The following is a 24,803-nucleotide window of genomic DNA, read 5'->3' as shown; positions in this document are numbered from 1 at the left end:
GTAAAAATTCAGCTAAGCGAGGGTTGTTGGCAGTAGTTAAGAAATATTAGTGGAGCCGCAGCCAATCCAAATAGTGACGTCGGCTATTGTGAAGTCTGGGCGAATCACATGCATGTTTTCTTTGCTTGACAGCTGAATAGCGTAGTTTTATCGAAGGCGGACAGCTTGTTTTCGCAGAACCCTTTATTTTATATTTTGCCTGTGCGATGGGGCGCAGAGCGCGCTCTTGGGGGCGTTACGGTGCCATTACTTGACGCGGACATATTTCTTCCTTTCACGCGCCCATAAATCAATTCATGGCGAGCTCGAACCGCTTCAGGGACAATGAAGAAGGACCTGCCTGGGAACTCTCAGGTGGCGGGAGCCTCAGTGGCTTTGCTCTTATCGTCAACGGGCACAGTTTGGTTCATGCCCTGGAAGAGGATATAGAACTGCTCTTTCTGGAAGTAGCAAGCCGCTGCAAGGCAGTAATCTGCTGCCGCGTTACCCCACTGCACTCGTTGTAGACCTTGTCAGACAGCGTGCGGTCACACTCGCAATTGGGGATGTTGCCAACGACGTCAGCATGATCAAGATAGCCCACATTGGGGTGGGCATCAGCGGCCAGTAGGGCATGCAAGCAGTGCTGCCCTCGGATTTCTCGGTGGCCCAGTTCCTCTTCCTCGAGCGGCTGCTGGTGGTGCACGGCCGTTGGTCCTACCGGCGCATGTGTCGCTTCCTGCGATACGTTTTCTACAAAAATTTTGCCTTCACCCTAATGCCACATCGGCGCAACTATGTCCGGTCCACTCTTTAAACCCAACTCTTTTATGTGGGTTAACTCCACCTGCCAAACTGCTTTATATTTTGACTTGCCCGCTGACTAATATCTTTTCAAATGCACTCGCCTTTCACCGTTCCGTTCCCATCGCTGTGATCCGCTCTTGGCACACCATGAAGCACAAATGCGCAGTGTAAACAAGCCCTAACATGACGGTATAAAATGTGGGGAAGGATAAATAAATTCGTGGCACCGTATTGCAACTTACGTTGCGACGAGCTGCAATTTTTACAGCTTTGCTAGTGTATCCACAGTCGCAGTTGTCCTGCGAGAAAAAAAAAAAAAAAAAAGACGAGTTGTTTTATTATGAAAATGCCGCGCACGCCCGACCGTCTACGCATTGGTGGCTTGCCAATCTAGTTTCTGCTCTTGAAGCTCTCTCCTCTTCGTGTGGATCTTAAGGCCACGAAATTTCATCTGCAGGCCTTTGCATTCATCTAAATGCAAGAAGGCATGCAGCATTGTTGAGGAGTTTCTATTTGTTCTGATGCCATTGGACCAACATTGGAAAGTAGTTGCAACGCACAAGAGCAGAAGGCTGCGCTAATCGGCCAGGCGGATGCACCGTTGACGGAATCATGACTCCGCTGCAGTGAGGAGACAATTGCATGAAAATAACCCTTGCTTTCACAAAATGATCATTGCCACGTCTGAATGCGCCAGCACTCGCTTCTCCAACAAGCAGCTCCGAAATGTGTCATTCTTTTCTCAGACTATGCCAAGCCGTCATTGAAGCATAGAGTCAATTTCGCGAAAATTGTCAATAGAAGCACACCAACACTATCTAAAAATACGATTGTAGAACTTCGCTCGCCGTACCGTGCTAATTTACCGATATAGAAAAAAAAAAAAAACGAGCTCTGCAAAGCACGCGCGTATATTGTGTGAACAAAACGTATGATGTAAAATTTTAACATTGCATTTTCAACCGATTTAGTAAAGAGGATTACTGCACTTAATTATGACAGATTGTGACAAAATGTTTCATAAAGTTTTAAACTTTACTTGTTGTTTTATTCACCAAAACAAGAAAAATTTAACCATATGTTAATTAGTTGCGTCAAGTCGACAGAAAATTTTCATTTATATAGAACATCCTGTCAATACGCGGCGCATTTCTAAACCTCTTAAAAGGTTTCTTGTATTGACCAGAAATATGTAGGTAACATATCTGTGTTGCGATTTTTTTTTTTGTTAATGGATACCAAGCATAACCTTTGTCGGCTCCACCTCTACCCGCAGAAAATCGCACCAAGTTTGACTCCGACAAGTCTTCTACCTACAATGGACCACTTTTCGATAAAACCGGGAAATTTAAGAGCATATTTATTGGCGGGTCCATAGGAAAGGACAATCTGCAACTCGGGGATGGCCCAACAGTCAAGGACTCCTACATCATGAAGGTAATAAATACGAATTTTTAAAATTAATTTGACTAATTGTACATGGTGGCTTCTGCAAGGTAAGGTACCGAATGGACTTTGATGAGGTCTCCAGACGATGCAACTGAAGGGAGAAGCAGCATATGCAAGTCTGAGCATTCCCTTCCCCCAATGGCTTCGACTGGTCATCTTGACAGTACGGTCAACCTGAATATGGCGTGGTGAACTTCCTTGCATTAACCCCGCCTTGAATTTGCTCGAAAGCAGTTCTAAGGCAATAAATATTTCAGGAGAATCGTACAATACCGTTGACCGCGAGAAAGGCCCTCCTAGTTAGAAAGCTTCTTCATTTCCATTGACTTGTATATTTTCATAGTTAGTGCCAATCCATCTCCTATTGGAGAATATTTGACAGCTATTTGCGAATCTTCAAACAAGCCGGTCGTCCTTCAATAAGTAGACGTGTTGAGGCCAACAGTGTTTAAACTTACTTGCCCTGTTTTTGTTTGGACAAATGTACGCACGCGTTAGCTGAAGACTGGAATGTAACTCACTACTACAACGCTAAGGTTTATTCTATTATGTGTAGGTATTTAAACAATAATTTACGACGTCCCTAAATGTCTCTGATAGCACCCGCCCTAGGCTTACCCAGGGCGGGAACGAAATATAGATTTATTCGAATTCCTCTCCAAATATTTTAGACATTTAGTGAAGGAGTGCTGAACTGCATGAGTTTCAATAGAGCCGGCTTGAATGGGCAAAACACACTGCACCTCATGCAACGTCACATTGCAGAAGAAAGAAGCAAACCAGTTGCTGATTCACTTTATGAAGACGGATGGTACCATCTTCCATGCAAAATAAAATTGTCTTATATAGGTTGCTAGGAGACGAAACATATGCTCTGCTTAGTCGAGAACCTCTAGTAAAATATCATTTCACCTTCTTTCAACAAGAATTTTACTAAAACGTGGTGTCATTGGTTCGTGTTTTGCTTTAGGCCGAGGGGATTCACGATGGCAGCGGCATAGACGATCCCCATTTTGGTGCGCCATTTGATGGCGTCATCGGCTTGGACCACGACTACTATTCGTTGTTCGCCAACCTCATCGAGCAAGGCCTAATCGCGCAGCCCCTTCTGGCATTCTACTTCAGCCGCAGAGGTGGCGAAGTACTCTTCGGTGGTGTCAACGAGGACCTTTACAGAGGGTCACTTACCTTTACGGAGGTGAACGGACCGAACTGGCAGATCAGCCTCCAAAGGTAAGCTTATCCTAATTACAAGTTTGACTATACTATCACAGCAGTTTAAGCTCGCACGATATATATGTAAAAATTATCACTACATTTGCAAAATCGGGCATTTCGAAAGCGGGGAAAAATGTAAGGCATCGGGTACGTAGAAATGAAAGATAAACACTCTTAAATCCTAGCATTGTCATAAAACTTAAGCATCGAATACAGTGTCAGGTTATCATACAGAGCAGAGTCGCTCATTGTGAGAAACCGTAGTAATTGCGATCGCTGTTGTCGTAGATGTGACAGCAAATGATGGCCTGACCTATTTATAGTCATCACGAGATTCTCGCTGCGTTGCTTTCCTCATGCTTCTTCACAGAGTGTCCATTGTTTTTGCCCAGTCCGAAGCAGCAGACTGCAAAATGCAGATATGCTTTTTGACACAGTAAGAGTCAATAAATCGTCATCAAAAAGCAGCTGGATATATGTCCGGGTAATTTTGCCCATGACGCACATAATATACGGCCTTCATAGCGGGAAATGTGCAGCGACTGGTATCGTATATTGATATGCTAGCCCCTTTCCCTTCTTTCGCCTTTAGTAAGTATCCTCCTACTATGATTATCGTTGCCCTAGTGCCACGTTGCTCGTGCCCTCGGATTGGAGCTTCATCGACATAAACAGGCACACCGAGCTATTTGTAGACGAATCATGCGATTTTCCTATGGCGTGCTTGCGTGCGAAGCTCCTTCTGAAAGAGAGCTTCGTAAAAGCGATGCAGTACTTTAGCGCAATCGTAAAGCTACGCGGTTCAAACAGCAGAAAGACCCTTGTGTGCAAACGAAGCGCAAAGTTTGAGTGGTGAACATTGCTTTACTAAACTTGGTTTCTATGCTTACGTTACATCAGTCAAGTGTGAAGTCATCAGGCGCGTATTTTGCATGCAAATTCAATGAGCGCGTCTATAAATCCGGGATAATAATGCAGAGTTCGTACCTGCCATCCACAATCGGCGTGATGTAGTTTTGATAAAATGACTCTAAACAAATGCACCGATAGGATTTCAACGGTTACCATTTGGATCGAATAGAAACAGAACTGATTGATTGAATTTCCTTTATTGAATGGAAGGCTCATGGCCATGGATGGGGATAAAGGGTAGTAGACAGAATCTTCATTGTTTAGGTCGTCACTCGAATCACATTGCTTTAACCAGGTGCACTAAGCGAGCCATACTTGGCAAATATTACCTGTGTGTTAGCATCAGTTTCTAGGAGGGAACGGTAGTTCAGGCGGTAGGGTGTGATCTCGGAGCGTCCAGTAGAAAACGCAGGGCAATCCCAGAGTAGATGAGATATGCCGCCGCAAGTACAGTGGGGGCACGCAATCATTTTCTCTGTATACTGACGCCAGCGGGCCATAATACGTGGCGTGTATGCCGCATGGGCAATGAGCTTATTCAAAAAGACTTCTTGACTTCGGGTGAGGTGGGTTTTTCTGGTAAGAGGTGGGTCTGGTGTGGCCACCTGCACGCGATGCTGACTGAGGCTACGAAGACTGGTCCGAGTATAGTGCATAAGGGCAAGAGAAGGGGTGAGTTGCCCGCGCAAGGTCGAGTAGCGATTAATCAAGGGGGGTGGGGAAGTAAATGTGGACATCCCACCTGCCAAGGCAGCCGCGGCGTGTGCCGCCGCATTGCCCCCTGATTCGTCCGAGTGACCTGGGGTCCACTGAATAGCGACAGTTCTGGTCGCGAGTTGGTGGCGTTTAAGGAGGCGCTGTATGGCCGTAGCTGTTGCATCTTGTGAACCGGGAGTAGCGATTTCCGTGTAAGCTTCATAGGAATCAGTAAGAATACGTATTGAACCAGTTCCGGTGCAAGGCACTCCTGACAAGGCTCCCCAAATCGCGAGGAGTTCAGCATGAAGAGGGGTACCTTGAGGCAGGTGGCAGGCATAAGCGCCTGAAAGGGAAGGGTTGTCATCGCATACCCAGCCCGTAGATGCAAATTTTTTAATGTACAGCATAACCATTCGACGACTTCTTACGTACACGAACTGGCGAGCTTACCCGTGTTTTCGTAAAAAAAGATTGTAATAACTTTTCAGCACAGATTGCTACTAAAAATGTAGTTAGACATCGTGCACGAATGAGATCTAATTTTCAACCGTCTACATGGGGCAGAAGATGGTATGTGAACATAATGCAATGCTTGACGCATTATGGGCCCCATTAAAGCATCGGTAAGCTTCTTCCAAATAAAAGAGTTATCAGGATTTTTAACTTCCGTTACTTCATTTTGGTATGGGGCTACTCTTCATTTTAAGAAGCCATCTGCTGCTTCATCGGGCGCTGAGCATCCTCCTCACGCAATGCCCTTTATCCGGAGAGGTCGGAAGGTACATAGTACGTATTCGGCAATATAAAGTTAGCAAAACATTTTTGGGTGATTTAAATACAGTTACTGTGGGCGTCAGCGCACAGAAGAAAAACGTAGAGAAAAAAAATTGCAATACGTTTAACTTCCAAGAATTTAGATAGCGTTGTTCATGGACCGTGCAATAATGCTTACGGTGGGTGCAAATCTTTAGCCTGAATTCAGAGGCAAGAATTAGTTTAGTTGTTGTTTTTTTTTAGCATCGTAATCCATAACCATTTGAATACTCGGAAAGTTATTTGTCCTCACTTCTTATCGCTCGATCTCTAATCGTCAGTATCCGAATCGGAGACACGGATCAGATTTGCTTCCGTGGGTGCCCAGCGAGGACTGCTCCTGCTGACCCGTACATCAGTGGACCTTACCCAAAGATCGACCGCATCAATAGAATCCTCGGCACAACTGAAGCTGCGGAAGGAACGGTAAAACTTATTTCCTAAACTTGAGAGCTTGCTTCATGTTTTAAATCAATGCAGGACCTCGCTGTTCATATGACACAGTGTATAGGACTCCAGAACCTGCTATTGATAAGTAAGCCAGAGGGAAACGAAGCTTGAACGAAACATTAGGAACACTAGTTCTAGACCTACGCAAAGTTTTGGAGGGTTGTCATTTAGTCCGTCTTCTTTTCTCCTTCTATACGACTCGTTCTCACCTTTGCAAGGAGTCTCGTTTTTTAATCAGCCGTGTCAATTTTAGCTAGCCATTACTAGAGCGCATTTTCTTTCCCGTACCCTTGACATCCTGATCTGCATTGCCATTGCATTCCTTCTCCAACCGCAAACTGGGTTACTCCCATATCACAAAAGCCCTCTTTTTACAAAGCAGGTTCTGCCGGTTCTCGTCACAAATGTCCGAGCCGTTATAGTTCTAATGTTTTCTTCAGAATATCTCACTTGTACCATAGTCGTTTATGCTGCTTTTGTCCTTTTCATACAAGCCTTGTTATGCGGGTATTTTCATCTATGCAGTATATCCATTATCATCATCGCTGTAAACGAGCAGTGAAGAAGGGCTCGGTTGTACAGCGCGTTGCACAATTAGAGGTGCGATGTAGAATGCTTCTCCCAGCTAAACCGTGGAATCCTCACCGTTCAAATTTTGCACAGAAAGGGCATTTTGTCGCTAGTATTTTTTAATACCAAATTTGTTCGGGGAACTTGCCTGATTCGATCAAAAGAAGTCAGGTGTTTCCATCTTATGCGGCGGTGACGACGCCAGACGAGCCGCTGCCCCAGCGATGGTACTGGTTGCGCCACCTCATGCTGCTTACAACAACTCTGTAGCAGAAAAAGAGCGGGCGAATGTTTTGGCAGAAGGTTTGAGTTGTTGTAAGCAGCATGAGGTGGCGCCACCAGTACCATTGTTGGGGCAGTGGCTCGTCTGGCGTTGTCGCCGCCGCATAAGATGGGAACATCTGAATTCTTTTGATCGAATCAGGCAAGTACCCCAAACAAATTTGGTATTAAAAAATACTAGCAACAAAATACCATTTCTGCGCAAAATTTGAACTGCGAGGATTCCGCAGTTTAGCTGGGAGAAGCATTCTACATCGCGCCTCTAATTGTGCAACACCCTATAGATTCGGCTGGTGGTCAGGATCTGCAGGGTTAGGAGACTGATTTTTTTTTTTTCGAAGACGTGTATAAGCTGTGGCCTGCATTTTGTAAAGTCCATTTTAATGCGATATCCCTTATCAGGAGCGTACTGTCACGAACAAAATCATATTTTGCTTGCTTCCGAAGCAGCAGCTGCATAACAGCTGCCTGGCAGAGCTGAGGCTACCGATCAACGCTGCGCATGCAGGCGCATGGGCGAGAAAGTAAATATGAGATGGACGATCCTGAGTAAACCAAGACTTGATGGCGACCTTTATGGTGCAGTGGTTGAGATGCCCGATTACTGCGCCGGAGTACCCAGGTTCGGTCCCGACCGCCGGCTGCTGCGTTTCGATGGAGGCAGAACAAAGAGGCGTCCGTGTGCTGCGCGATGTCAGCGCACGTTAAAGATCCCCAGGTGGTTGAAATTAACCCGTAGCCCCCCACAACGGCTCCTCTTTCTCTCCTTCTACTTTCACTCCCACATTGCTCTTTTCCCTTACGGTGCGGTTCAGGTATCCATAGAAACAAGTGTGACAGGTACCGTGCCTGTCCCTTCCTCTGAACCAATTATCATATATTTTGAAAGGGGGGTTTTACTGTGCCTTAGCAGGGATAATAGCCCTCTCGAAGTTGCACGGCGAACCACACAAGAACACAGCCAGTCTAGGCCTCCACAAGCGAGCTCGAGCAGAGCAGCGGCACTTCGTCGTCCTTATCCTCGTCTTCGTGATATTCTTGCCTAGCTCATCCTCGTCTTCGTAATATCCTCGCGTAGTTCCCTACAATTTCTCCCGGAGCGAGGAGGAGCCATCCTGGCGACCTATGGTGAGGGCGAGAGGAGCGGATCGTAGTACGTTTTGAGGCGGCTCACGTGCAATGTTTCGCGGCCGCGATGACGCATGTCCGAAGAGGGAGTGAGTGGCTCCACGATGTAATTCACAGGGGAGGTTTGGCGGATAATGCGGTAGGGGCCGTGATACTCGGTTCGAAATTTTGATAATCCCCGTGGGGTGCCAGGAATCCAGAGCCAAACAAGGGATCCTACAGGAAAAACGTGTGGCGTCTGATCTTTGTCGTGGCGATGCTTTTGGCGGCCTTGAGATTCCGATGTAAAACTCTGGGCCAACTGGCGACATTCCTCAGCATGTTTGGCAACGTCTGAAAGGAGAGTACACTCGGAGGAGTCGGGACGATATGGTAAAATAGTGTCCATCGTGGACGACGCCTCACGCCCATAAAGGAGGAAGAAAGGGCTAAATCCAGTGGTTGACTGTGTGGCGGTGTTGTAAGCGTATGTCACGAAAGGAAGAACAGCGTCCCAGTTAGTCTGATCGGCGGCAACGTACATCGCCAGCATATTTCCGAGAGTACGATTGAAGCGCTCAGTCAGCCCGTTAGTTTGAGGGTGGTAGGCTGTTGTGGTCCGATGTATGATGCGATATTCGGCCAGTAGAGCTTCAACGACGTTGGAAAGGAAGACGCGTCCTCGGTCACTCAGCAGCTCTCGCGGTGCGCCGTTGCGAAGAACAAAATGATGTAGCAAGAACAGGGCATCTTCACGGGCAGTAGCGGCGGGTAAAGCGGCGGTCTCGGCATACTGGGTGAGGTGGTCGATGCCGACGATAATCCACCGGTTCCCAGAAACCGTGGAGGGAAGTGGCCCTTAAAGGTCAACGCCAATGCGGTCAAAAGGGCGGGCCGGGCATGGAAGTGGTTGTAAGGGGCCAGAAGCACCAGGTGTGGACGACTTCCGGCGCTGACATGCGATGCAGGAGCGGACGTGTTTGCGAATATAACCGTACATGCCGCGCCAATAGTAGCGTTGAGAAATTCTTTGAAACGTCTTGACTACACCAGGATGGGCACACTGAGGGTCAGCATGGAAAGAGGCGCAAATTTCATGTCGTAAATGGCGGGGAATGACCATAAGCCATCGTCGACCATCAGTCATATAATTGCAGCGGTAGAGAAGACCGTCTCGTAGGGTAAAGTGTGGTGCTTGACGGCGTAAAGTACGAGAAGGCGCAGCAGCGTTAGGAGAAGTGGACACGATGTCAATAAGAGATGCGAGCCACGGGTCTTTGCGCTGCTCCGCAGGCATGTCCGCGATGGTTAGAGAGGAGAGGACGGGATGAGCCGCCGTGGAGCAAGCAGGTTCGTTGGAGAGGGGAGAACGAGACAGAGCGTCGGCGTCCATGTGTTACGGCCAGAGCGATATATAAAGCGGATGTCAAATTCCTGAAGGCGGAGAGCCCATCGTGCGAGGCGGCCGGACGGGTCTTTAAGAGAGGACAGCCAACATAACGAGTGGGGGTCCGTGACGACGTCAAACGTCAAACGTAGGGTCGGAATTTCGTTAATACCCACACAATTGCCAAACACTCCTTTTCCGTAACTGAGTAGTTGCATTCAGCTTTAGAGAGGGCACGACTCACGTACGCGACGACGTATTCGTAAAAACCGTTTTTCCGTTGTACCAATACAGCTCCGAGGCCAACGCCACTCGCATCAGTATGAACCTCGGTGGGTGCTGTCGAGTCGTAGCGGCGAAGGATTGGTAGCGAAGTCAAAAGACGGCGCAATGCGTTAAACGCTTCGTCGCACTCGACCGACCACGCAGTTAAGTCACTGTTTCCTCCGAGTAGTTTCGTCAGGGGTGCAATTATCGAAGCAAAATTCTGCACGAAGCGCCGAAAATAGGAGCATAGACCTATGAAGCTTCGAAGTTGCTTGAGCGAAACCGGCTTAAGAAACTCCGCCACTGCGCGCAGCTTGGCCGGATCAGGGCGAACACCTTCCTTAGAGACGATGTGCCCCAAAACTGTCAACTCCCTGGCACCGAAGTGACACTTCTTGAGATTCAGTTGCAGGCCGGCGTCAGTAAGACAAACCAAAACTTGCCGCAAGCGCTCTAGGTGCGTAGCGCAGTCGGTGGAAAAGACAACAATGTCGTCCAAGTAGCAGAGGCAGATGTACCACTTGAACTTCCGCAAGATGTTATCCATCATCCTCTCGAATGTGGCTGGCGCATTGCACAGACCGAAGGGCATCACATTAAATTCATAGAGGCCATTCGGCGTCACAAATGCGGTCTTCTCTCTGTCACAGGCGGCCATTGGCACCTGCCAGTAACCGGAACGTAAATCAAGGGACGAAAAATACTCGGCACCTTGGAGGCAATCAAGAGCGTCGTCTATACGCGGAAGGAGGTAATTGTCCTTGTGGGTATAATTTTGCTGAGGCGCCGGTAATCGATACAAAAGCGAAACGAACCAACTTTCTTTTTCACTAGCACCACTGGTGAAGACCAGGGGCTTTGAGATGGACGAATTACACCACGTTGTAGCATGTCCTCAACTTGCTCATTGATGCTCTGCCGCTGACACACGATAGGGGCGCTGTCGAAAAGGCTAGTTAGAGCCGGCCTGAATGTGATGCGCGACTGTGGAAGTGTGACCGAGAGGTGTGTGGGCGGCGTCGAAGGCGAAGCGAAATGTCTGTAAAAGGGCTACAAGCTGCGTCCGGTAGGTGGAAGGAAGAGCGTCATGGATGGCGGTTTGAAAGAAGTCGTCTGGTAACAAATCAGGCGTCGGATCGGGCTGCAGAGCATCGATATAGTCACTACGGTAGGTCTCGGAGGCGTCCAGGTCAGAGAGAAGGTGGGCTGGTTGAATAGAACCGGGAGATTCCCCACGTAACAGAGTAATCGGACGCGGAGACGGATTGTAGATGAGTAGCTTCGTGAAGCCACCGTGAAAATCGAGAACAGCCGATGGCAGCGGCAGGTGCTTGCGGTGGATGAAGGATGCAGACGGCGTAAATAAAACACTAACGGCTTACACGGCAGGACACGAAAGAGGCACAAGGGCACAAGCCTCTGGTGCTACGTCGACATCTTCAGCGATGGTGAGCTTTTGAGGACACACTGAACGGTTGTCGTCGGGCAGTGCGTCGCACAGTGCAGAAAATTCTACTTCAGCTCGGGCGCAATCGATCACGGCGTTACTTTCAGACAAGAAGTCCCAGCCGAGAATCACGTCGTGGGAACAAGATGACAAAACTACGAACTCGACACTGTACAAAATACCTTCAATGACGACCCGCGCTGTACATGCTGCTAAAGGGGCAATCCTCTCTTCACTGGCAGTGCGGAGCGACAAACCGTTAAATGACGTCGTAACTTTGCGTAATCGTCGGCATGCAGAGTTGCTCATGAATCACCGACACTGCAGCACCCGTATCGACCAGCGCATATACGGACAGAACATCGATAGAGATCATTATAACGTTCGTGGGCGAAAAATGAGGCCTTGAGCTTTTCGCAGAGCACGTAGTTCTTGCCTCAGGAACCGCGGAGCTCAGTTTCCCTCGTCAGCAGGTGGTGGTCGCTGGCGCATTGGTGACAGTGACCGGCGACGCGGAGAAGGAGAACGATGGGTTGTACAGGAACCCTGGTATGTGGCATACGAAGGCGGAGAGTTTGCAGAACGAAGCAGCGGTGGGGAGTAATCAGAAGACGCAGGCTCGGCCATGCGACGACGACATGGACGGGCCACATGTCCAGCGAAACCACAGTAGTAGCAAATAGGACGATTGTCCGAAGTAAGCCAAGGGTTGTAATAGTGCGGAGTGGGAGGATGAAGCGGGGCCGTTTGAGGAAGCGGAGCAGGGCGTAGGACAGGCTGCATGGGTGGTGACGGCTCAGTCGGTGGCCGCGCAGCCACAGCCGCGTAGGTCAAAGGGGCTGGAACAGCAGGTTGACTATATTGAACTGGTGCTCCGACTTATGTCAAAGGAGCAACAGAAGGAGCTTCAGGAAGCGTGGGGAGCGCTTCCGCAACTTGTTCGCGGATGACTTGCTGCAACTTTGGCACTAAAGGAGTGGGAGCGTCAGGACGTTGGCGAACGAGGGATAGTTGACGGGCAACTTCTTCTCGAACTGCTTTATTTGTGGCAGCAAGGTCGACTGGTCTGCGTCAGGTGTTAAAGCTGCAAGCGGCGCCGGGTGTGATAGCGAAGAGCGATTGTTGTTACGGCGTTTGCGTAATTCATCAAAATTATCGCATGCGTTGATAACGTCGACGACAGTGGCTGGATTTTTAGCCAGAAACATCTGGCACGCGTCATCATCAATTCCTTGCATAATGTGATCAACCTTGGTGCTCTCTGACATTGAAGCGTCCACGCGCTTGCACAGGTCTACAACACCTTCAATATAGCTAGTAAAATTCTCGCCAGAAAGCTGTGCATGGCCGCGCAGGCGTTGCTCAGCGCGAAGCTTGCGCACTGCAGGCCGGCCGAAGATATCGGCAAAACCAGTCTTGAAAGTAGACCACGATGTGATATCGGCCTCGTGGTTGCGGAACCGTAGGTTTGCAACGTCCGTTAGGTAGAAAATGACGTTATTGAATTTTTGGTTGCCGTCCCAGTGGTTGTGAATACTGACCCGCCCATATGAGGCCAGCCAGTCTTCCACGTCATGGTCGCCGGTTCCACTGAATATAGGAGGAAAAATGTCGGCCAAATAGGTAAGGACGAAATTCTACAACAGCCCACACGAGAGCAAGGCATGTACGGTCAGTAATTGAGTAATTTTATTCTGGATCGGATAGGAGACGATTTGCATAAGCGATAACTCGGAGTGACCACTCTGTCACTGAGCAAGGATTGCTCCAATGCCATGGCTACTGGTGTCAGTGTGAAGTTCTTTCGGAGTGGATGGGCAGAAATGGGCTAAGACGGGTGATGTAGTGAATGCGGCAATAAAGGCCGAGAAAGCGTCCGCCTGCTCCGGGCTCCAGCAGAAAGGCACGTCCTTTTCCAACAGGTTGGTAAGAGGTTCTGCGATGACTGCAAAATTTGCCACAAACTGGTGGAAATAAGAGCCTACACCAATGAAACTTCGGACGCCAAGAGCTGAACTAGGAGCTGGAAATGAACTGACTGCGCGGACTTTGTCTGGGTCGGGCTGAATGTCGTCAGTATTAACCAGGTGGCCAAGAATCTGAATTTCGCGGTGAGCGAAGCGGCATTTCTTGGCGTTGAGCTGAAGGCCAACGTGGCAGAAAATTGCGAGAATTGAAGGACTATCCAAGTGGATGTGCAAAGTGGACGAAAAAACGATAACATCGTCTAAATAACACAGACAAGTTGTGCACTTGAAACCCCGAAGCAACGAGTCCATCATCCGTTCCGTTCGAAGGTCGCAGGAGCATTACAAAGGCCGAATGGCATCACCTTGAACTAGTAGAGACCATCAGGTGTGATTAACGCTGTTTTCTCCCGGCCACGTTTGTCGACGGTAATCTGCCAGTAGCCCGAACATAGATCAATCGATGAAAATACTTGGCTAAGTGTAAACAATCGAGGGCATCGTCTATTCGAGGGAGAGCTAGGATAGACATCTTTCTTGTTTATGTTGTTGAGGCGGTGGTAACCAACGCAGAAACGCAATGTGTAGTCTTTATTTTTGACGAGCACCACAGAGGATGCCCACGGGCTACTAGAAGGCTCGATGATGTCGTTGGCTGGCATCTTATCGACCTCACTTTGGATTACTTGACGTTCTTTTGCCAGTTTTGAAAGTATGGTTGTCAAAAGTGCGTAATTCAGCTGCATTTCTAAAGCCGTATCGAGGGTAGAAATCATTCCGGGGAGTGGTAGAGGCAATAACAGGAGGTTCGGGAACATTTCGGTGTTCGGTCATGTTGTGGGCGGTGGAGATCCCCATGTTAGCACCTTTTGGCGGACGACTTCTTTTATCAAGTAAACTGTAACAGCGTAGTTAGAAGATACTGGAGGAGCAGTCGGGACCACAGGTGCCAGTGTCTCTAATTCTTGGCGTTGGATGCGTGTGAAATGATCTGTGGCAGATGGCTGCCTTTAAGTCGCTGAAGAGCGCAGGTGGAACTAGAAGCAGTGTTTGGCAGCCGGTCAAAACGAGACGATATTCGACGAAGTTTAGCTTTTTCGAAAGACTGACAGGTCTATACCACGGCATCGACGGTTGTACAGTGATTACACAATAGAAGATTGAAGGCGTCGTCGGCAATACTTTTGAGGATATGGTCGATTTTGTCTTCTTCAGTCATATTCTTGTAAACCTTGCGGCACAAAGCTAGGACATCTTGTATGTAGGCAACGTATGGTTCCGTTGCTGTTTGTGCGCGCGACGCCAGGTCTTCCTTGGCGTCGGGCAGATTCCCAATGAGCTTACCGAACAGATCATGCAGCTTTTGCTTACATATTTCTCATGAAGGTAATTCCCATTCGCGTTCGTGCGTGACCTAGCACTTCAGCGCCGTACCAGGGAGAAAGAAGATAAGGTTAGCTACCATCAAAGTGGCATGCCATCGAGTATTCGCGCTGGCGCGCTCATACAGGTCGAGCCAGTTGTCTACGTCCACGCTGTCATCAATGCCCCTGAATGAGCCAGGGTCGCGGGACTGGACCATGACGACGGCTTGTGGGGCCGTTGAAGAGGAAGCGGTAGCTGCTGGGTCGGCAGCAGTAGATAATGTTGATGGTTCCAATGGGACGACCGCTGCGGAGGTCCAGCGTTGGGTACTGGGATCGAATTGCAGCCTCCACCAAGATGTTGCGGAGGGCCTTAATAAGGCCAGTTCACCCAGTCTGCCTTATCTACCACAGCAAGACACAGCACAACACAGCTCACTTAACTGCACACACTTCAGTGTCGTCGTCTGTCAGCAGAAACCCTCATGTCTTCTTCGTCACAATATGCTCGTCACAATATGCTCACAATATGCGATAGGGAGATTGCATTAATCGGCAGTCCTTCACTGTGTAATGAGCATATCTGTGAAGTGTTTTTAGTGTTATGGTTTTCATGTTTTTTTGTGTTCTTTCCTTTCATTATTCCTTTATAAATGAAGGTTCTATTGAATAAACCTCTAATTGCGAGTTTGCGAGTTAGTGTCCATCGTGTGCCCTTCTTTTCTTGTCCCTTGTAGTCTGCGCTGTTTACATTGATTTGTACGTAATTAAGCAATATTGTCGTACTATTTTATCTCGGATTATATCACACAGTAACACTTAGCCTCATCATACATTCTTCTGTTTTGAAAAGAAGGTCCAAATGGTCGCTGCCGAGGATGACATTGTCCGTTTTCAAGCGCCACCAAATTTTCTATACTCCTCTATAGATACAGGGCTCTTAACGGGTTTGCGCGGAGTCATACGTGTTTTCGCAATTCCAACGTACCAATGCGTTGTATGGGAGCCACTTGCGCGCGGAGTATGTAACGCCATTAATACAAAACCGCTATCAAAATGCTCACAATGCCTCTTTCTAAATGGTTGCCTGTACTAGAGGGATTGCTGAGCAATAAGAGTGGCACACTGTGGGGGATTCATTCATGCTTTTGTATCTTAAGTGGTCTCTGGAATCTGCCCTAAAAAGGAAGGAGAGAACAGAAGAATAAAAAAATCAGACCTACATTTCCTCGCATAGATATTAACGGCTTGCGCCTAGATTGGTTGACGTACGCCATTATATTTTTGATGCATTCAATCCAAGGAAAGGTGCCCAACTTAGCATCCTACATCTGCAAACTGGAGCTGATAAAAAGTATTGTAATTTCTCCGCCTTCTTTCACAATTCTAGTATGTGGTGGACTGCAGCAGCAAAGAGCGACTTCCGAATATCACCTTCACTATTTCCGGACAAGAGTTTGTGCTCACATCGAGCGATTACGTGCTGGAGGTAAGTGAACAGCATTTTATTGTCATCATCATCATCATCATCATCAGCCTGATTATACCCACTGCAGGGCGAAGGCCTCTCCCATATCTCTCCACTTAACCCGGTTCTGTGCTAGCTGCATCCACTTGACCCCTGCGAACTTCTTAATCTCATCCGCCCACCTAACTTTCTGCCGCCCCCTGCTACGCTTTCCTTCCCTTGGAATCCAGTTTGTTACCCTCAGCGACCATCGGTTATCCTCTCTTCGCACTACATGTCCTGCCCATGTCCATTTCTTCTTCTTAATTTCCACTAGAATGTCGTTAACTTGAGTTATTTCTCTGACCCACTCTGCACGCTTTCTATCTCTTAATGTTACCCCTACCATTTTTCGTTCCATAGCCCTCTGGGTTGTCCTCAACTTAAGTAGAACTCTCTTGGTTAGCCTCCACGTTTCAGCCCCATAGGTGAGTACAGGCAAGATGCAACTGTTGTATACTTTCCTCTTGAGCGATACCGGTAAGCTGCTAGTCATAATCTGCGAGTGCTTGCCAAATGCGCTCCATCCCAATCTTATTCTTCTTGTTATTTCCTTTTCATGGTCCGGATCTGCGGTTACTACCTGTCCTAAGTAGATATATTCGCCTACTACTTCCAGTATTTCGCTACCTAATGTAAACTCCTGTTCCTTCCCGAGGCTGTTGAACATTACCTTAGTCTTCTGCATATTGATTTTCAAGCCTACCTTTCTACTTTTCCTGTCTAGGTCATCAATCATTATTTGCAGTTCATCTCCCGAGTTGCTTAGCAAGGCAATGTCATCAGCAAATCGCAGATTACTGAGGTATTCTCCATCTAGCCTTATCCCTAACTGCTCCCATTCCAAGTCTCTGAATACTTCCTCTAAACAAGCTGTGAATAGTACTGGGGAGATTGTGTCTCCTTGCCTAACACCTCTCTTTATGGGAATTTTGTTACTTTCTTTATGCAGAACAATGGTTGCTGTGCAGCCACTATATATATCTTCCAGCACTTTCACGTACGGCTCGTCTACCCCCTGATTTCGCAATGCCTGCATCACCGCCGAGGTTTCAACTGAGTCAAATGCTTTTTCGTAATCAATGAATGCTATGTATAAGGGCTGGTTATATTCCGCACATTTTTCTATCACCTGATTGATGGTATGGATATGATCGATAGTAGAGTACCGTTTCCGAAACCCTGCTTGATCTTTTGCTTGATTGCAGTCTAAGGTTGTCCTGATTCTATTAGCGATTACCTTAGTAAATACCTTATACGTAACAGACAGTAAGCTGATTGGTCTGTAATTTTTAAGGTCCTTAGAGTCCCCTTTCTTGTGAATGAGGATAATGTTTGCATTCTTCCATGCTTCCGGTACCGTCGATGACACCAGGCACTGCGTATACAGGGTGGCCAGTTTTTCTAGCACGATATCCCCCCCGTCCTTCAGCAAATCTGTAGGTATCTGATCCTCTCCAGCTGATTTCCCCCTTTTCATAGTTTCTAGTGCTTTCTTGACCTCGTCCTTCGTCACTGGTGGAACGTCTCACTGTTTTTCCCTGACGCCAATCTCATTACGGTCCTGACTACTTTGGCTACTGTAGAGATCTGTATAGAACTCCTCGGCTACTTTGACTATCTTGTCCATATTAGTGATGACGTTGCCCGCCTTGTCCCTTATCGCATACATCTGGTTTTTGCCTATGCCCAATTTCTTCTTTACCGCTTTAAGGCTTCCCCCGTTCTTTACAGCATGCTCAATTTTCTCCATGTTATACTTCCTTATATCGGCCACCTTGCGCTTATTGATTAGCTTTGATATCTCGGCCAATTCGATCTGGTCTGTTGGATTGGAAGCTTTCATACTCTGCCGTTTCTTAATCAAATCTTTCGTCTCCTTAGACAGCTTACCGGTATCCTCTCTAACTATCCTACCGCCTACTTCTACCGCGCACTCAGTAATGATATCTCTGAAATTATTGTTCCTTGCCTCTAGGGTAATGTCGCCATCCTCAGTTAGAGCTGAATACCTATTCTGTAGCGAGATCCTGAACTCTTCTGCCCTCCCCCTCACCGCTAATTCATTTTGGCATTTTATTGTGGAGACGGCTAAATTTTTCTCATAATACATAGTTATGGTTCATGGAAAAACCACCAGCAATATTACTTTGTTCAACATGGTGCTGCATGTACTACACTCTGCCAAATGATTAGAGCCGAAGGGTTTGCTTATGAGCCCCAGACCCGGTTCGTGTTACATTACTAGTGCTGCAAGCCTCTCGAATTAAGGTTTTTATTATCCTGCCCTCATCAATGGCAGTGGCTTCCAAGAATGCTAAATAAATGTCACTAAATGACAATGAAGCAGACACCGTGGGCTCTAAATTACTCACAGACTTCAGAACGCCTTACATACTATACTCTTCTCCTCTCTGAATCGGAAATACCTGCATCCGTACGTGCCTTACGCAGGCACACATAGACCACAATGTTATAAATGCAGCACCTGCGCCATAATTGAGCAGCTAAATATGGTCCCAATAGTTACTGTTGGCAGGGATGAGCAGCTAAATATGGTCCCAATAGTTATTATTGGCAGGAATGAGCAGTTATACATGGCCCCAATAGTTACTATTAGAAGGTATGAACAGCTAAATATGGTCCCAGTAGTTACTGTTAAGAGGGATGAGCAGCTAAATATGCTCCCAATAGTTACTGTTGGCAGGGATGAGCAGCTAAATATGGTGCCAATAGTTATTATTGGCAGGAATGAGCAGTTATGCATGGCCCCAATAGTTACTATTAGAAGGTATGAACTGCTAAATATGGTCCCAGTAGTTACTGTTGAGAGGGATGAGCAGCTAATTATGCTCCCAATAGTTACTGTTGGCAGGGATGAGCAGCTAAATATGGTCCCAATAGTTATTATTGGCAGGAAAGAGCAGTTATACATGGCCCCAATAGTTACTATTAGAAGGTATGAACAGCTAAATATGGTCCCAGTAGTTACTGTTGAGAGGGATGAGCAGCTAAATATGCTCCCAATAGTTACTGTTGGCAGGGATGAGCTGCTAAATATGGTCCCAATAATTATTATTGGCAGGAAAGAGCAGTTATACATGGCCCCAATAGTTACTATTAGAAGGTATGAACAGCTAAATATGGTCCCAGTAGTTACTGTTGAGAGGGAGGAGCAGCTAAATATGCTCCCAATAGTTACTGTTGGCAGGGATGAGCTGCTAAATATGGTCCCAATAGTTATTATTGGCAGGAAAGAGCAGTTATACATGGCCCCAATAGTTACTATTAGAAGGTATGAACAGCTAAATATGGTCCCAGTAGTTACTGTTGAGAGGGATGAGCAGCTAAATATGCTCCCAATAGTTACTATTGGCAGGGATGAGATGGAAAATATGCATCGTCCCAGTAGTTACTGTTGTCTGGGAGGAGCAGCTAAATATGCTCCCAGTAGTTACTGTTTGCAGGAATGAGCAGCTATACATGGTTTGAGCAGCTATACATGGTTCCAATAATTACTATTAGCAGAGATGAGCAGCTAAATATGGTCCTAATAGTTACTGTTGGCAGGGATGAGATGGAAAATATGTCCCAGTAGCTACTGTTGGCAGGGCTGAGCAGCTAAATATGGTCCCAATAGTTACTGCTGGTATGGATGAGCAGCTAAATATGATCCCAATAGTTACGGTTGGCAAGGATGAGCAGCTAAATATGGTCAAAATAGTTACTGTAGGCAGGCAGGAAAGGAAACATTCCACTTTTAGGCAGCGGCAAGCAATGGCAAAAAAAAAAAAGCACCTAGTCCTAGCACATCATTTAACCCCGCTCCCCTTTGTAAGCGAAACAGTCCTGGACACGGTCCTGGCCGGTGATAGCTAGCAGTTCATTGGCTGCGTACTGACCACTCGTCATTTCAGGGAATCCGCGAAACCAGATAGCATGACCGAAAGAGAAGGCGCTACCAACTCGCTCTTCGGTATTCAGAGGAGAGAGCGAGATCGGAATCCAAACTTCCAGGATGCCGGGATCCCGAATTAGACACGATTTTCATAGGTCATGCAGGCACTTTCGTATAACTTGGCTAATCCGTACTTACTTTATATCCGTGTCGGGTGGATTTTCACATAATCAGGTACCTACGACTGTATGCTAATGAGTATGTGTGGGATGATAAAGGAGCAAAATAATATATTACGGAATAAACAAGTAACAAAGGGAAGTTATGCCAACAATGGCTCTCCGAGGAGCACACAGATGGGAGACATTAATTCTACTGCGCTCTACTGTTAAATGCGAAGCTTTATAATGTCGCTTTCTTTTTTAAGGAGCTTGCATGAAAGGCCCCGTTCTCCAAAGACATGATGTCCCATTGCCAATGTCTGCGTTGTAAACGAAAAACCAAATGAAACGGCATGGCATTGGTAGATGGGTAATGACTTTGCGTCGAAGAACAGGACGACGTTTACACGAAACAACAAAGTGCATTTATTCCTGCTACTTGGCAGGCCGCAAGCTTGTTACATTCTGGTGGATGCGTTTGTACCAGCGTCTTTTATAGCCAGCACGGACTATCAGACAACCGATAGCTGAACGCAGCACATGCTGACGCATGCACGCGACAGCGTCTTGTGTGCTTCCGTTCGTGCTCACATAATAGTTGCTGAGGGCGCACGTGTCCGCGCATTGGTTGGTGTTAAAGCTTTGTCTCTTCACATGACCTCGTGACTTGGTCAATTTAACTCGAGATTCTCAATTCAGTCGAGGGAGGGGGGTGGGGGCATTGGATCTTCTGGCTCCTTCGCATTCCAATTATGATATGCTAAGCCTCTTACACACTGAAAAATTCGTAAGACTCGGTAAAATATGTCGGCTGGTTTTTCGAATGTGGCCCGTGTTTCACTGCCTGGTTGCCCAGCGTTTCAAGGTTGCCGCTAGTTTGCTCATTTTGGCGAAGTCTGAAGTGCTTCAGTCTTTGACAAAATGAGCAAACTTCATCAACTAGCCCAAGAAGCTGCCTTGCTGAAGTCGCCGGAGTTCCCTCTCGTTTATGGCTGAAAGCGACACTTCACTTTTAATATATGTGGTGACATATATTTTTAATATATGTGCAATCACATTAAACCCTCTTCGTGTTTACGCGCAAACACGGACATAGCCGAGCCTCGAGAGCACCGTTCTTGTTCTCCTTGTTAAGCACATGTGATCAACGTGGCCAAAGTTAAGAAATATGCATGCTTTTTACGGCGGCCTTTGTCTTAGTATAAAAGCAGTAATGTTTTTTAAACAGAGCCTTTAGAATTCCATTCCGGCCTCAATTATGCCGATTCTTGTCGTCTATGACAGCGCTTGCAATTGAGCTCTTAATTGGTGAAGACGTTTATGACAGTCCTATCCCAAAAAGGACTTCTAACTATTGCGTGAATTTTCTTGCACCTTTGTTAGCACTGTGTAAGATTCTTTCGTGTAACTGTGTACCAGTGCATACAGTGCAGCGTAAATCTGCATAGTCAACACACTTAATCTGCACGGGAACTAGTCCTGTGTATAAAACACACTTGTGATAAGTGGCACCGGAAGTGCGTCACTTATATCGCTTAGAGTGCCTATCACCGTCTTATTTATAAGCCTTGCACGCTTGCGATTGAAAGGTGCAGACCTATAAATAGATAAACCAATCTTCCGAAGCTCTATTCATTCAGAAGGTAGTAGTTCTTTTTTATATCGCAATATTAAATGCTCGAGCGTAAAATAATTTCGTTTTTTTGTTTACTTTTCATTGCAGGTTGAGACACCTACAGGCATACAGTGCAACAGCGGGTTCGTTAAGGCGCATACCTCGGTTATGGGTACCTGGAATCTGGGCTACCCTTTCTTGAGAAGCGTGTACACTGTTCTGGAGGCACCGCTACAACTTGGAGCAGGGCAAGGCCGAGTTGGCTTTGCCTATTCTCGCTGATATTTAAAGCAATATGGTTCTGTTTCATCAGTATTAAAGAACACAGCGGAATCTTTATATTGTTACGGACGAGCAAGGAAAAAGAAGCGTGTAGTGGCGCGGGAAGAGCACTCGCTCTAGGCCTGTTAACATATTCATTAAACGTCATCTCACGGTCATCGAACACTTTTCCCTGTCCTCTGTTCTCCTGTTTTCATCGGCTTGTCGCTTCGTAAAATTTGGTGGAGGTGCAGGGTACCGGTAGCGGCATCGCGTCGGAAAGGGCGTGGTAAGAGCTGCAGCAGCTACGACTGGAACGTTAGGTTGGAGCGAAGGCTGTGCGAAAGGCTGGCCTGAGCTGAAGCTTACGTTCGCGTTGAGGCCCACATTTGCGAACTCCTGGCGAGCGACAGATTTGATGAAGGCTATAGTAGCATCTGCTGGCTGAGGAGCGAACGTAACGGGCGCCATAGCTTCTATCTCTCGGCGAACAATCCTGGTCAAGTTGGAGGGATGAGATGGCTGCTGCAATGTTGGACTATCTTCGCACGAGGACGTAGCAGCTGTGTTTGGCAAGTGGTCGAAGCGATGAGTAATGCGACGGTGTTTGGCTTGCTCAAACTGCCGGCAAACCCAGAACCTTCACCAACTGTTAAGGGAAAAGTGCACAGCGGTAAACGCTAGTTAACTGTCAGACGCACACACCACCAGAGCGAACCCAGCTTAGCCTGAGCGTCGTCGTCTTCACAACACCACACCAGCTTGTCGTCGTCATCTCGATATTGCGCACCGTAACAATATTAATGAGATTTTCAATCCTGAATAAAATTTATAATCATCAAGAGTGTCATTACTATGTATGCAGGTAGTTTGGTTCGTGTTCCTAATATATTTCTTCACTACAGGCCTGGCTGATAAGTCCATATTATGGAGCAATATATACGCCATCATTTCAGCGCTAAATGAACCTTTCATTTCTCTACAAAAGATTATGTTGAGGTCGGTGGTATATCTGGCTGGTGGTAGTCCGAAGGTGGTATGACCGGCTACTGATTGGCCGGCTGGTTGTCTGACGTCAAGTGGACGGCTGACGTCAAGTGGTCATGCACATATCCTGGCGGCAGGAGCTTGCAATTCGTGCTACTATTTTTAAGGCGGAATGGCTGATGGCATTCAATCCCTTTGCCACACTTTGTATTCAAGTCAAACGCGCTATCTTCCGACAACGCAAGCACTTCCATATACTTCCAGTAAAACAGAGATTTCCCTTTATCTCTGGTCGTATTTTACCTAATGCGATAACGTAAGACCGCACGGTAACGACTATTCGTGACATAAAATTTTCGGGGACAAACTTGACCTGCCGTTAGGCAATGACCTGTCAGTTGTTCCAATTGGCCACTCAGACACACCCATTGCTCCATCTTTCCAATACATAATGCGAAAGACGACATTACATATATTATAATGTTTTATACAGCGCCTTCGGTTAACTTTCCATAGCGTGTGACGGCTCTGCTGAAGGCTCTACGCCAAGGAAAATAAAAATTCTAGAGTGCACTTTGGACCACTAAAGTGCGATAAGGCGAAAGCCATTACAGCGCAGTGGATCGCAGCCCTCCACAACGGCCCCTCTATCTTCCTGTCTTCTTTCACTCCCATCTTATTCCTTCCTTTGCTTTGCGGCGTGGTACTTGTGTCAGCGGAGAATTGTGACAGATACTGCGCCTTTTCTATCCTGTAAATCAATTTAAAACGCCGCTGATGCCTGCTGTACTAACGCCTCCTAGACATCTGGGTATGCTTCTGTTTTTTGTGTGTGTGGTTGGGACGGTCACTGCGGTGGCTGTTTCTGGCCTTACGGGGCTGGGACGGTAGGTCAACGCCGCTTGCGGCTGGGGCTAGCCAGTCATCGAATTTTTATCTGTTGTAGGCCGTCATTGCACCCGCCACCGCTTAGGTTGTTGTTGTTGTGGCTGTAGGAAGAAGGAAAAGAAAATGCACGGGCCTGCTACTGGCTCTGTAGCTGAGCCACCTACGCTGCCTCGTGTAGACAGAAGAGAAAATAGAGAAGAAAGAAAAAAAAGTGGGAAAGAAAGACGCGCGCCGCAGCAACAGCCGTCGTCCACCACCGAAGCGGTGCCGGGTGCAATGACGGCCTACAACAGATAAAAATCCGGTGGCAGGCTAGCCCTCGCCGCAAGCGGCGGTGACCTACCTGCCCCAGCCCCATCAGGGAAGATCGCTTAGGTGGTGGACGACGGCTGTTGTTGTGGCGCGTCTTTCTCTCCCTGTTCTTTTTCTTTCTTCTCTATTTTCTCTTCTGTCCGCACGAGGTAGCGGAGGTGGCTCAGCTACAGAGCCAGTAGCAGGCCCATGCATTTTCTTTTCCTTCTTTCTACAGCCACAACAACAACACTAAAATCTGTGTGGTGCGTCGTTCGAGGTAGAGGCAAATGAAGGTGCCACTCGGACGCCTGGATCGGACGCCCGGCGGGGTCAGTTTCATAATCGCCTGGTTACGTCATGACCTGCTGTGACGGTACATCGCGCGCCCCTTGTCGAACACAATCAGCATTTCATTGAACTCATCAAAGTTCAGCGGCGTTCTATAATTCGTTTACAGGAAAGGAAAGGCGCAGT

General features: G+C 47.3%; 1 protein-coding gene across 1 annotated transcript; it reads left to right on the top strand.

The window, feature by feature from the left end:
- The first annotated feature begins 613 nt into the window (after nt 1-613).
- LOC146175628 (cathepsin D-like) lies at nt 614-22,276 on the top strand. Its single transcript, XM_084580846.1, has 6 exons — nt 614-689; nt 2,063-2,223; nt 3,206-3,468; nt 14,865-15,045; nt 16,109-16,207; nt 22,008-22,276. Exons 1-6 carry the CDS (start codon nt 614-616, stop codon nt 22,179-22,181), a joined length of 954 nt encoding a protein of 317 aa, XP_084436972.1. The 3' UTR covers nt 22,182-22,276.
- Nucleotides 22,277-24,803: the final 2,527 nt, after the last annotated feature.

Source organism: Amblyomma maculatum, chromosome 10 (genome assembly GCF_055883805.1).
Source record: "Amblyomma maculatum isolate TAMU_Amacu chromosome 10, ASM5588380v1, whole genome shotgun sequence".
In the NCBI taxonomy this organism is placed as follows: domain Eukaryota; kingdom Metazoa; phylum Arthropoda; class Arachnida; order Ixodida; family Ixodidae; genus Amblyomma; species Amblyomma maculatum.
This window is presented reverse-complemented; position numbering and strand designations above follow the sequence as displayed.

Bases quoted from the DNA above. Each gene is read 5' to 3' on its own strand.
- LOC146175628 (XM_084580846.1), top strand. From the start codon at position 614: ATGCAAGCAGTGCTGCCCTCGGATTTCTCGGTGGCCCAGTTCCTCTTC. The intron at 3,469-14,864 runs GTAAGCTTATCC...GCGCTCATACAG, and splicing joins TGGCAGATCAGCCTCCAAAG to GTCGAGCCAGTTGTCTACGT. The intron at 15,046-16,108 runs GTACTGGGATCG...TCACAATTCTAG, and splicing joins CTGCGGAGGTCCAGCGTTGG to TATGTGGTGGACTGCAGCAG.